This window comes from Canis lupus, chromosome 7 (assembly GCF_011100685.1).
Source record: "Canis lupus familiaris isolate Mischka breed German Shepherd chromosome 7, alternate assembly UU_Cfam_GSD_1.0, whole genome shotgun sequence".
Taxonomy (NCBI): domain Eukaryota; kingdom Metazoa; phylum Chordata; class Mammalia; order Carnivora; family Canidae; genus Canis; species Canis lupus.
In genome coordinates this window covers 24,949,150-24,963,108 of record NC_049228.1, presented here as the reverse complement: position 1 = coordinate 24,963,108, position 13,959 = coordinate 24,949,150, and the positions used below count along the sequence as shown (strand labels likewise).

The 13,959-nt window shown below is 34.4% G+C and overlaps 1 protein-coding gene across 4 annotated transcripts in view; it reads left to right on the top strand.

Moving 5' to 3' along the window:
* The window catches only part of RABGAP1L (RAB GTPase activating protein 1 like), a 744,356-nt gene that overhangs the window by 68,086 nt on the left and 662,311 nt on the right, over positions 1–13,959 (top strand). For all 4 annotated transcript variants that reach the window (XM_038542444.1, XM_038542442.1, XM_038542443.1 and 1 more), the window contains 4 exons: positions 1,960–2,170; positions 4,210–4,384; positions 11,097–11,254; positions 13,028–13,138. In XM_038542444.1, coding sequence (XP_038398372.1) covers positions 1,960–2,170; positions 4,210–4,384; positions 11,097–11,254; positions 13,028–13,138 — 655 coding nt within the window. The remainder of the gene's footprint in view (positions 1–1,959; positions 2,171–4,209; positions 4,385–11,096; positions 11,255–13,027; positions 13,139–13,959) is intronic.

Here is a 13,959-nt window from a genome sequence, read left to right as displayed (position 1 = left end):
AGAGAGGGAGAAGCAGACTCCCCACTGAGCAGAGAGCTGGATGTGGGACTCCATCCCAGGACCCTGAAATCATGACCTGAGTGGAAGGCCGATGCTTAACTGACTGAGCCACCCAGGTGCCCTGGGCTTTAGTTTCTTAGTAGAAGAAAGTAGGTGGTGAGGTTGCATGTTATAGTATAGTGTTTGGGAGCTAGGAATGACTTGTGAATTATTTACTGATATTCTATAAGTGGAATCTCCTGGTAATGAGGATTTGAGCTTGGTCCAAGGATCTAGTTTGGGTGAGACAGGCATGTTTTATTTTGTGCAGTATGGATATGGGTAGTGGGAAGAGGCTAGCTCAATGTGGATTTCAGGTGGGGATGGAGAGAGTTGGCAAAAGGAGAGTTTAATAGTATCTGATATATGCAGAAAGATACTCTCTAACCACAGTTGGACCTTTGCTGTTTTAGAATTAAAGTGAACAAGTTTGTTTGTTTGTTCATTCACTATTTATTTATTTATTTATTTATTTATTTATTTATTTATTTATTTAATTAATATTTTTAAAGAAACTCAATAACAAGGAGAGGAGAATTGGAGGAACCAATTATAGGACCATAGGAAGCAATGATAGGATCTCTGAAATACTTACATAGTTCATAGAAGTCAGCAAGCCAGAAAGGAGCCAAAAAAGGGGTTTGCTTTTGTTGTTATTGGTTTGAGATGTTATATCTTAACATTGTTTACTTTCTCTTGGGAAATTAGGCTCCTTAATAAATTTGGTGCTATGCAGGTTCTTTATAGCCAAGGCAAACTTTAACTTATTTTGGTTTGTTTGTTTGTTAATTAACTTATTTATTCATTCATTCTATGTCAATTTTTATTTTTTATTTTTTTATAATAAATTTATTTTTTATTAGTGTACAATTTGCCAACATACAGAATAACACCCAGTGCTCATCCAGTCAAGTGGCCCCCTCAGTGCCCGCCACCCAGTCACCCCCACCCCCCGCCCTCCTCCCTTTCCACCACCCCTAGTTCGTTTCCCAGAGTTAGGAATCTTCCATGTTCTGTCTCCCTTTCTGATATTTCCTACCCATTTCTTCTCCCTTCCCCTCTATTCCCTTCCACTATTATTTATATTCCCCAAATGATTGAGACCATATAATGTTTGTCCTTCTCCGATTGACTTATTTCACTCAGCATAATACCCTCCAGTTCCATCCACGTCGAAGCAAATGGTGGGTATTTGTCATTTCTAATGGCTGAGTGATATTCCTTTTTTTTTTTTTTAATTTTTTTTTAAATTTTATTTATTTATGATAGTCACATAGAGAGAGAGAGAGAGAGGCAGAGACATAGAGGGAGAAGCAGGCTCCATGCACCGGGAGCCTGACGTGGGATTCAATCCGGGGTCTCCAGGATCGCGCCCTGGGCCAAAGGCAGGCGCCAAACTGCTGCGCCACCCAGGGATCCCCTGAGTGATATTCCATTGTATACATAAACCACATCTTCTTTATCCATTCATCTTTCGATGGACACTGAGGCTCCTTCCATAGTAGTTTTATTTAATCTTCATTATTTTTAGGCTGCTTCACCCTGCCTTTAGTGTAGTTTTTTTCTTCCATAGTAGTTTTATTTAATCTTCATTATTTTTAGGCTGCTTCACCCTGCCTTTAGCGTAGTTTTTTTCTTTCTATTCTACATTGTTTGTACTCTGTATCTTTGATTCTTTAAAATAAAAACTTAAAATTTTTTTTTCCTTTATAGAAGTCATAGCTAAGTAGGAATACTTTGAGAGGCTTTGAGAGTACAGAATTCCAGAACTCTGAATTAAGATGTAGCATAACATCAAAAGAATTGAAAACACAGACCTAAATTTTGTTTGCAGTTTTTCATTTGTTTTTGGGCAGTAGGTGAAATAATACTGTGACATTTTCCATTAGCTTTTGAGTGGGTGTGTGTGTTTTTCTTCAGAAATTTCTACACCCAGACCATCTTCTCCAAGTGGATTACCTGAGGAAGATAGTGTTTTATTTAACAAACTGACCTACTTAGGATGTATGAAGGTTTCTTCCCCACGTAATGAAGTGGAGGCTTTACGGGCAATGGCAACTATGAAATCTTCCAGTCATCACCCCTTTCCTGTTACTCTGTATGTACCTAATGTTCCAGAAGGTTCTGTGAGGTAAGCTCTAATCTTTTTTTTTATTTTCCCTAGACATTTATGAAAAATTTTTTGCGTGTTGGTGATGATGTTATATCATAAATTAGGCACAGGACTTATTGTGAATTCACTTTTACTCTCTAGACATGAAAAGTAAACATGTTTAGGTTTAGACCGTGTTGTTTATTTATTAGAGGCTTTTACAGAATTATGCTTGGAATATTATAAATGGAAATAGAACTTTAAGCATACCTATAATTTGTGTTTCTTTGTTCAGAAGGAACATAAAAACCTGTCTCCCCCTTGTTATATAACCGTGGTTCAAAAAAAACTAGAGCGAGTCAAAGATATACGTTTTTACATCAGACAGGGAAGAAGCAAAATGGCTTTTTCTCTTATGCTTAATTAGGAATAATATTGACTGTCATCTGGACCTTGAGTTTCTTTGAATTCGATCATGTTCTCCTACTCTCAGTGGCCTCTAGTCACACTTGTGATTAAAAAATTCTTACTATGTCTGGCCACTGATAAACTACTGCCTTGACCTGATTTTTTACCCTTCTCTTTTCTCTTGATCTCTCTCACTATGACATTTCAGTCTTAGTAGCTTCTTTGTACTTTCTCAAACACCATCATTATTCCTACCTCAGGACCTTTGCATATTCTTTCTTTTGCCTGAACAAATTTTCCTTGGTTTCGCAGTGGCTTTGTTATTTCTTTACAGTTTCACCTCAAACATTTTATCAAAAGAAACCTTTTTTGATCGGATCATATAACTGTTTTTCTTTTCCCTGTTATTGGGCCTTTATATTCTTCACAGCACTTTCTTTGACTTGGTATTATATATTTATTTGCTTATTGGTTTATTGTCTGACTTCCTCACTAGAATATAAGCTCCATGGGAGCAGAGTATTTGTATTTTTCTGTGCTGTAGCTTCAGTGTTGAGAGTAGTATCTGGTCCATAGCAGGTTTTCAGTAAGTGCTTGCTGAATGAGCAAATAAAATGAACCAAGTCTTAGAAATTAGGTTAAATGTATCCTGAACCTATAAAATTCCCTGAAGGTCTTTTTTCAAACTCTGAAATGCCTATTCTCTAAGGTTAGAATGTGAAAAAAATGTTAGTTTAGTTCTGAGTACTAAAATAATAGCTATATAAACCTATAAGTTTTGGTAAAAATGCTTTGAATTTTTCAGGAAAGGGTTTTATAGATATAGTATTTGTGTGATATTTCTTAAAAAATGTCAAAACGCCTTTTAAAGTTACCTTTTTAGTGTCAAAGTGCCAAACACACCTTGACAAAGACTTAGTGTTTTTATTTGCTTCTCTATTTCTACTGGGTACCCCTTAGTTTCATAGAGAGATCCTGATGTGGTCTTGAGATTTTAGGTCAATCTAGGGTTTAGGATTTATATAGGGAAAGTCAGAGAAATATATGCTGTGAAATTCCACAGACTCCTTTTACTTCTTAAAACTCTGTTATTAAGTTCAACTTTGGAACCACTCTGACCTTTTTTGCTTTTGGGTAAGAGAGGTCTTGGTCGAACAGTGGCCTAGGTCTTAGGTAAACTTACAGGTGCTGTTGTAAATAGAAATGAACTCTCCAGGGATAGTATTTGCTATTCTGTACTAGCATTCCTTTTGCCGTAGTAGAAAAAGGGTAGCAATTTGGGATGGGTGACAAAGCTTTTACCAGGCAATGTATATACTTGGCTTTGGGAATAAATTAATTGCATCATAGGAGATACAAAAATTAAGTAATTGTTAAAAGAAGAACTTGTGTGTGTGTATAAATGTGTATATATGTATATGCATTATACATATTCATATGTATACAAATTTAGCACAGTATGATTATTATTTTTTTATGTTCTTCAGTTAAGATTGAATTCTGTTTTTTTTTCGACTGCCGTATCAGTATGATTATTTTAATACATTCTTATAACTAGTTTATTTTTGTGATTTTTAAGATAATTATGTTTATATGTCATTAGTATAGTAAAACTGTTTTTGTTCTTTGATAGTTAATATTTTATCTTATTTTTCATCACTGTTCTGTAGAATTATAGACCAATCCAACAATGTGGAGTTAGCTTCTTTTCCGATCTATAAGGTGTTATTCTGTGCACGTGGACATGATGGGACAACAGAGAGCAATTGCTTTGCATTTACAGAGAGTTCCCATGGTTCAGAAGAATTTCAGATACATGTTTTCTCCTGTGAAATTAAAGAGGCTGTAAGTATAATATACTATAGCAATTTGCTATCAAGATGAAGTAGGGTAATATTTTTGAACCCTAGTCTCACTGTCCTATAAATTAGTATGTATCATCATATCTTCTATTACATAAATTTGGAAATTTCTAAAGAGAAAGTTAATATTTTGTAATGGCATAGAACTAAATGTGGAAAGCTAAATCTGGTAACTGTATTAAAGTGGTATCATAGGTAGGACAGTCTCAGCTTAACAGATGTAACAGAAAAATCCTCCTGGATGAGCTCTCCTCCTCACCTACCATGGTGGTACTTGCTTAGGCTTAGAAGGGCTGCTTTTGTTATTTTAACCAAGTTGATTGGTACATGTGACTTTTAAAAAAGCATCTATAACAAAACGTGTTTTTCTGCTGGACTGATTGCTACGTATTGCTTTCATTTAGATGTTGAACTAAGATTGTTTCATACATCTCTGTGGTTTTCACTGATTATTTGTTATGTTCATTCACTCGGAGGATGACTTTTGCTCTATGGAACTGGCCTAATTAAAAATACAGATCTCACCTATAAACAGAGGTATCAACTTGTAATTCTTTGAAAATGCTAGTTAAGTTCCTCTTAGTAATTATTAACTGGTGGTTTATTCTGAGACTGGAGAAGTAGTTAGAATACATGGAGAAATTGTCAGTTACATGGAGAAATTGCCTTCTTCTCTGTAGTTGTTGGATTCTCTCCAAATTAAAAATAGGTTGCACTTAAAAAAAAATCCCAGTATAATTAGGGCGCCTGGCTAGCTCAGTCCATAGAGTGTACAGCTCTTGATCTCTGGGTTATAGGTTCAAGCCCATGGTGGGTGTAGAAACTAAATAAATACAAAAACTTAAAAAAATCCAATATAGTTAACATGCAGCATCATATTAGTTTCAAGTGTAATTAGGTTGTACTTTTAGAATGTTAGTGCTTACAACCATTTTAAAGGCATTAATAAATGTCTGGGGTGGGCAAATCTCAGGGCTTTTTGCTTTTGGAAATATAAATTTGTCATTAGGAAATGCTAAAAGCAGCTATCTTATTTTCTGTTTACCATGAAACATAAATAAACCGTTGTATTATTAGGACTTCTAAGAGTTTATTTCTGGCCACAACATGGGAACTCACAGAAATATGTATTTCTGTGTGTTTGATACTAAGCATGAGGGATATGTCAGTTCTTATGCCCTGGTGACTTTATTTATACTAAAATGAACATGGATGGACACATAATTTAGATTGTAGCCATAGGAGCAAGGACCAGTGCCTGTATAAGAAGTTCAGGTTTGTTTTTGTTTTTTAAAAATACTTGTGAATCTATTTCATACCAACATTTACATTTTTATGTATATACTGTCTGCCTGGTCAAAGGTGTGATGGGAGAGTGAATGAGTATAAGTGCCTGGCACTAGGAGGCAGTGAATATAAATATGTTGAAAGAATATGTGTGTGTTTGTGAATGAAGGGGTCCATTTCTGATCCTTACAACTTCACTACAGAAGTGAGAAAGCAGAGGGTAGAGTCCTGGCATTTCATGTTGGCAGTATTTAACACACTTGTGGTTTGTGGGTAATTGGTGCTTAACAGCAAGGAAATGAAGTTTGAAGACTTGAAGAACCTGCTGCTTGGAGAGGTAGAAACGCTGCTGCAGAAGGAAATTGAAAGGGACCTGGCTTGCAAGCATTTTTCATAATTGTGATGGTATGAAACTCTCTTTTTGAATTATAGCATTCTCTTATTTACGGGTGGGGTAACTGCATATCATTTTTGAGAGCTGTAACAGTGGGTAAGCAGTGAACAAAGCTGCGGGAGAATTCTTAGCCTGACCGTTTTGGATATGGTATTAAATAGTATTAATTGTATTTCTAGAGATATGGTATTAAATAGTATTAATTGTATTTCTAGAGAGGATATTTGGTACATTGCAGGTTATGAGAAAGTGATGTCCATGTATTATTTAATTTTCTTAGAGTACATTTTAAAAAACGTTCCATTATGGGGTATTGGTGGCAAAATTCATTATTTGAAGGAGAAATACATGACATTTGTCATTAAACTTTATTATGAGAGACATTGCTAAATGAAAAAATAATACAGTATAAATGCCAGGCGCATTTAGAATGCTAAACATTTCCTTGACATTCGTAAAAACTCCATGATATAGATAATATTTATTTTGATTAGTGATCTCCTCTGCCTGGGGCAGTTCTAGTTTATGTATATTGTCCAGGTATATTATTAGTAGCACTCCTTCTTATTTTCAGAAGGGTTCTGGTTTGGCTGATAAATTGTATGGGTACCCTTTGTTTATCCCAAAGCTAAGAGAATAGACAATAGAGCGTTTCAAATGGAAGTCTCTGAATACCCATATAATTTTCAGTAATAATTTTCCTGTTGCTTAAATATTATAAAAAGCAAATGTGGATTTTGTTTTCATTATGTTTTATAAAGGTATTTATCGTTCATATAGTTTACATTCCAGCCACCTTTGGTTTTTACCCATGACTTACACAGAAGATATCTAACACCTTCCTCTTTCCCCTCAAAAAATAATACTCCTTTTAATTACTCTGAAGTCTTTAATAGCATTTACTGGTTGTCTTGTTATCTGGTTCCTAGGTTTCTTGTTTTGTGGTGAAGGCACAACTTTAGTCCTTAGTTTTTGGGTCCCTCTTGATAGGCACAAACAATTGGCAAAGATAGTTCAGGAAAGTGACAGACATTCTTAATTGCCTAAATACTTATTATGCAGCAATGTCACTAACTTATTTTTTTTCCCATTGTTTGCAGAGTCCCTGGATGAGGTCTGAAGAAGTTTGTCAGTTAAAAGCAAGAAGATATCTTGTCTTCTCAAGCAGGAGTAGCAGCATGGCTGCCATAACCAACTATCACTGTTATTCTCTTATTTTACCATAAAATCCCAAAAGCAGCATGTACCAGTAGTGTTAGGGGGAAGCCAGTGAAGATCATAGCTCTGTGGAACCTGTGGCATAAGGCTTTAGGTATTTCCACAATACATTTGACTTGGTAGATCCTGGAGATTCATCTGTAGGACTCTGTTGGGTGTGGATCTTGATTACCTATGGCGCAAGAGTTAGGGAATCCAACCTGAGGTATCTTGATGCCAATTATTTTGTTCAGGGAAAGTGATGTACTGTGTTTCTGCTGAAGAATTGCAGACAAAACAAAATATCAGAAAGCATAGTGAAAAAAGCCAGTGAGACTCATATCATTGTTGCATCTTTATGGATACATTGTACAAAACTGTAAAGATATTTTTAAAAGGCTTAGTTGACTCTGTTTTAGAATTTATTAATTCACTGTAATCAGTTTCCTCAAAACAGAGTTGATGTTTGTTGTTTGTATGTTTTAACATGATCTCAGGGTCTTAGCCTTGAGCCTTGTGTGGAGCTCTGCACTCAACAGGGAGTCTGCTTGAGTTTTTCTTGCTCTATACCCCCTCTGCCCCATGGTCTCTCTCTCTCAAATAAATAAATCTTAAAAAAAAAAGTTTCTTGTATGATATGCCTCTTTTTTTTAAACCTCCTTTCAGTGAGTAATATTTGAATAATTTGCTAAAAAATTAACACCTCTTTTCAGGGTGTCTTTTATAGAATTTTTCTGTATTTCTTGGGTGAACGTTTTCTTAACATATGGTATTTTTAAAAGAGTCAGTTATCTTTCACCACAAGGCCTTATCTTGGAAAAATCGGCTATGTCATTTAAATAAATACCTTTTTGCTTAATGGCATTGTTTTGGAGTATTTACGTGTAATATGTATTTGAGAATGTGGGAAATACTGAAATAAAGAAGAAAGAGAAGTTACCCAAAATTCCACTAGAGTTAAGATTTTGGTATATGTCCTTTCCATTTATCTCCATGTGCTCTCCCACACCCTGCCTTCAGAATCAACAACCCTAACAGTTACTTCTGTGTTTAACTAGTACTTTCTATAGATATAGCTTTCTGGGGAAAAATTATACCATATTATTGGCCAGTGAAGCTTCCCCTTTTGCAAAAACTTATGCCTATTCTAGATTATTTGTGTGTGTGTATGTGTATGTTTAATAGTGTGGCATGTATAGAAATGTTTACTATGGTGTATATTTTGAATATTCTTTTCATTGTGTAATTGGTTACCCAGTTTGTTTCAATAACTATAGACATTGCTGATCATTGTTCCTGAAGATACCTTACCAATCCTTGGATCACCATTCCAGCTATTCTTAAACTCTAGAATTCACAAATGATTTTAACCTTGTTGTTGGAAGTAGCAACTTGTAAAAGACATGGTCAGGATTAAATGCAGTTTGATTGCTATTAATAAACTGTTGTGTCCTACCTCCAAAAAGAGAAAAGTGTAATCTGATTTTCCCCCTAACATTCTCTACTACTCTGGCTCAGCCCCATATACTTAAAAACCTTTTTAAAGAGAAATTCTTGAGCCTCGCCATCTACTTTAGAATTTATCAAGTTCTTTGACTTTTTGGTGTGGTCTGGTGTGACAGACTTGCTGATAACTCTGATAAAGAAAATGAAATAGTTAGAAGAAGATATGGGAGAGGAGAAAAAAATAAATATGGTTGAGGTTTATTTCCCTATATTTACATATAATATTTTCTTAAATGAGCTGAAGGTCAATGTGTAAAATGTAAACAATAGACTTCACATTTTATTTGAGGTTAGGAAGTGGGGAGTACTCAACTAAAAGTAGTTTAAAGTTCCTATTTAAACTTAACCTTGAGTCATACTCTTCAGTGACTTGTTTTTAGTTTGTTCTTTGCTTCTGTTTTCTTCTCTGACACTTAAATTATTGAGCTAAATCATATAAATATCCATCTGAGGCTATATTTCTGCTTTTGGCTTACATAATGATTCCTTCTTTACCCACCTGAAGCGCATTCAACTCACATGTGCTAGAATGTAAGCAGTGTATCCCTAGCACCTAGAATGATACTAAATATACTGAGGGCACTCAGAAAATATTTATTGAATGAATGTGTGAATTCATCATCTTAATTGTGTAAGATTTGAGGCTTGCAGTTCTTTTTTTTTAAGTTTATTTTTTATTTTATTTTATTTTATTTTATTTATTTTTTTAAAGATTTATTTACTTACTCATTCAGAGAGAGCGAGAGAGAGGCAGAGACACAGGCAGAGGGAGAAGCAGGCTCCATGCAGGGAGCCTGATGTGGGACTCGATCCCGGGTCTCCAGGATGTGGGACTCGATCCCGGGTCCCCAGGATCACATCCCGGGCTGCAGGCGGTGCTAAACCGCTGCGCCACCAGGGCTACCCGAGGCTTGCAGTTCTTATTTATATCAGTCCTTTGTTGCTTTTGTCATTTTTACTCATTTATGTAAAATTATAATTAGGTAACACATTAGAATATTTAAAAAATTTTACAAGCACTGTGGTACAAATGATACTACTGCTGGACGTGAATTTCAGGCTGGCAGGCAGCAGTCTTACACAGTCAAAAGTATAAGTCAGCTAAAGATAAATTGGCAATGGAAAGGTGGTTTAGAGTAATCATTGATTAATAGATATAATTGTGGCTGTTGGAAGTTTGAGGACCACTTATTTTTTAATGCAATGGACCGTATAGGAGAAAAAGAATATTTGGAAATGAGGAAAGACCATATGCTCTAAGAAATTCTCTTGATGAGACTGGTCATTTCAGTCAGATAACAAAATATTTGTCTTCAACTAAAATAATTTGATGAGTAATTTGAATTCACATTATCTAAAGGGAAGGATTTGTTCATATTTAGAGAAGTCTCTTGTAATCTCCCAATGTGAGGTTATGACATTTGTTAAATTCTTATTTCATCTTGGTTTCATTGTTCTTTTATGCTTCGAGCTTAGAATTTTGAGATGGTGTGATACTGCTTTTAGTACTTCTTTAGAGTTCTTCTCCTCTTTAGGGAAAGAGTATACCATTGATATATATATATATATATATATATATTTTTTTTATATATTTTTATATATTTAAGTCACCAGGGTGGCCTAACACTAATAAAATAAATCGGTCATTTCTATTTATTTTATTGAAGCTGGGAATCCTGCAGGGAATCCTGCAACCATTTACCACAGCAACATTAAATAACAACACTCCAATCTCTTTAAACCATGTTACCATATTAGCTTATTGCTAAAACTATTATTTATATTATTCTGTGCCTCTCTAGCCTTCTGAAGCTGAGGAAAGTGAAAAGAGAAATTGAGGACTTAGGCTAACACGTTGTTTGTGTCTTTTGGGAAGTTTTAGATGCCAGCACCATTCTGATAGTTATCTTAGGATTCATTCATTGCAATATGGTATATTTGAAGGCCTAAACATCTATAAATAAATATAGCTTTTTTGTGAACTTCAATTAAACATCTTTTTTTTTTTGTTAAACATCTTTATTGACATGTTTAAATGCTAGAGTTGAAAGAAGCAAACTGTATATAAAATGTTACATATTATGTATAATATATAAACAAATACATAAATATAAGCTTATATAAAGGCCAAAAATATATATGAAATGCCATTATATAATATGTGTAAACATAAATATATAAATGTATGCTTAGTCTATATTTGCCAAAGTAAATTGTGACCATAGAAGGTTAGGTTCAATAATTAGGAGAGAGAGAATCAAAATGCAGTTAAAACCTTTGCCTAATGGTATTTCCATTTTTATTCTTTTAGGTAAGCAGAATTTTATATAGTTTCTGTACAGCATTCAAACGTTCTTCCAGGCAAGTGTCTGATGTTAAAGACTCAGTTATTCCTACCCCTGACAGTGACGTGTTTACCTTCAGTGTCTCCTTGGAGGTAAAAGAAGATGATGGAAAAGGAAACTTTAGGTGAGGTTATTTGTGAATAATAAAAATTGGTATTATGTTGAAATATAATATTGGTTAATATAACACTTCCAGAAGCTATACAATGTTGGTATACAGCTTTAAAATGATAAAGGAATAGTTGGCAGATGAATGAATATATTTCATTATTCTCATGCTTTCAGATATTTTGTGTAAATGATTTTCTTAGTGTTACTAGAATAATGATATTATAGGAAAATGTAAAATAATAAAAACAGAAAAGGTAGAGTTTTGTCATTCACAATCATTTTTAATATTTGATTTTTTCCCTTTGTTTATTTCTTTTCTTTTTTTAATGATTTTTACACATTTATTCATGAGAGATACAGAAAGAGGCAGAGACACAGGCAGAGGGAGGAGCAGGCTCCATGCAGGGAGCCTGAGTGGGACCTCATTCTGGAACTCCATGGTCATGCCCTGAGCTGAAGGCAGATGCTCAACTGCTGAGCCACCCAGGCGTCCCAAGTTTATTTATCATTTTTTAAGATTTTATTTATTCATGAGCGAAGGAGAGAGAGACAGGCTGCCTCTGGGGAGCCTGATGTGGGACTTGATCCCAGGACTCGGGGATCATGCCCTGAGCCAAAGGCAGATGCTCAACCACTTAGCCACCCAGGCATCCCCCTTTGTTTATTTCTAAGGGGTATTTTTATATACTTGTATATACATAATTTTTTCTTTTAACTTTAATATATAAGAACTTTTCCATTAAAATGTTCTTAATCAAAATCATTTTTTTTAAAAGATTTTATTTATTTATAGAGATGCAGAGAGAGAGAGAGAGAGAGAGAGAGAGAGGCAGAGACACAGGCAGAGGGAGAAGCAGGCTCCACGCAGAGAGCCTGACATGGGACTCGATCCAGGGTCTCCAGGATCACTCCCTTGGCTGCAGGTGGCGCTAAACCGCTGCACCACCAGGGCTGCCCTCAAAATCATTTTTAATTACAAATAGCATGTTGGGTGGTTTGATCATCATTTAATCATTTTCCTCATATATTTAGAATGTTTTTCTTCTGTTCACAAATAGATTATAGGGCACAGTTATGCTCTTTAATGATCACTTACGGGCCTTTAATTCTAGCAGTAACTGTTAGATATATATTTTGTTGAGGTTTTTTTGTGTGTGTGTGGATATAGACGTTGGGTCTTAGATAAGTTCTTCAAGGTATTTTTTCTTTTCAGATAAGACAACCTATATTTTAGACATTTATTGTCTTAACGAATTCTTAAGAATAGTCAATCTGGCCTAGGCTAGAATTGAAATTGTCCCTGATCCATATCTCTTTGTCCATCTTTTATTTAAGTTTACTTGAGTATGTTTCAGTTATCTTAAACAGTAGATTTTTAAAGTCAGCTCTGCAAACTTTGTTTTGCCTTGAGTTTCAGCATGTTAAAGGCTCTTAAGACCACACAACCTGCTAAATCAGAAGTGAGTCTTACAAAGTAACTAAATAAGTTACATTCTTAAATTTGTTAAATTTAAAATCTAAAATTGAAATTATATCATTTAAAGATTCTTGGTTTTAACTTTGTTAGAGATAAAGTATAAGGCCCCTATAAATCCAATTTAAAAATTAATGACTGATTTGCTGACTATAAAATTTGTAGTAAGCTGCTCTGGCAAGATGACAGTTTAGAGCATCTTAAGAATAAGGATGTTGTCTCCTTTGAACTTCAGAGTAGATTCTAACCTTGGAGTAGATTATTTCATTGTGTTATTGTACTGATAATTTCTGTTGTTTTTGCATATTTCAGTCCTGTGCCTAAGGATAGAGATAAATTTTATTTCAAATTAAAACAAGGAATAGAGAAGAAGGTTGTGATTACAGTGCAGCAACTTTCTAACAAAGAATTAGCTATTGAAAGGTAAGCAGCTTGCTCCTACATGCTACCAAAAACTCATATTAACATTGCTATTGTGTTTCAAGAGCTATGCTATTGAATCTCTGTGTATTAATCACTGTGGCTTTTCACCATACTTGTTTCTCCATTTAAAAATGAAAATGAGAATCATAATGCTCTATCCACTTTAAATAAGTTAGATATAACTGGTTCATGAAAAAAATCTCAATTGATGAGGGAAATAAATATGAATCTCCCCCGCAGTAATAACTGCTTCACCCCTGTTTAGTTACGTCCCTTATTCTTTTGCTGTCCCTTATTCATGTGTAGGACAAATACCTTAAATTCTTAATCATCTTTGATCATTAAAAAGTACATTTAGTTACTGGGATCTCAGGGGCTTAAAATAGATAGATACATATCTTTTAAATATATAAGTACACATACACATATATGCACATACATGTGTGTGCATTTATGTATTTATGTTAATATTTGGTTATATAAGACCAAAAATCTTGTAGGACAAAAGATACTGAAAACAAAGAATAACAAATGATAATTCTAGAAAAAGTATTTGTACTGTAAATGATAGATGAAAGGTTAATAACTATAATATACATAAATTTCTTAACAATTTGCAGAAAAAAAGAGGAAAACAACCAAGAGTATGAATCGACAAATACAGGAAATCTCTTTACATGGCTAACAAACATACACGTGTAAAGATGTCCCGATTCATGAATAGACAGGGAAATATAATTAAGGTAGCAGTAAGATATCAGAGTAGCAAAAATAACACGTAGATGTTATTTTCGGGGATTTGGGGAAATGGTTAAAGTGTG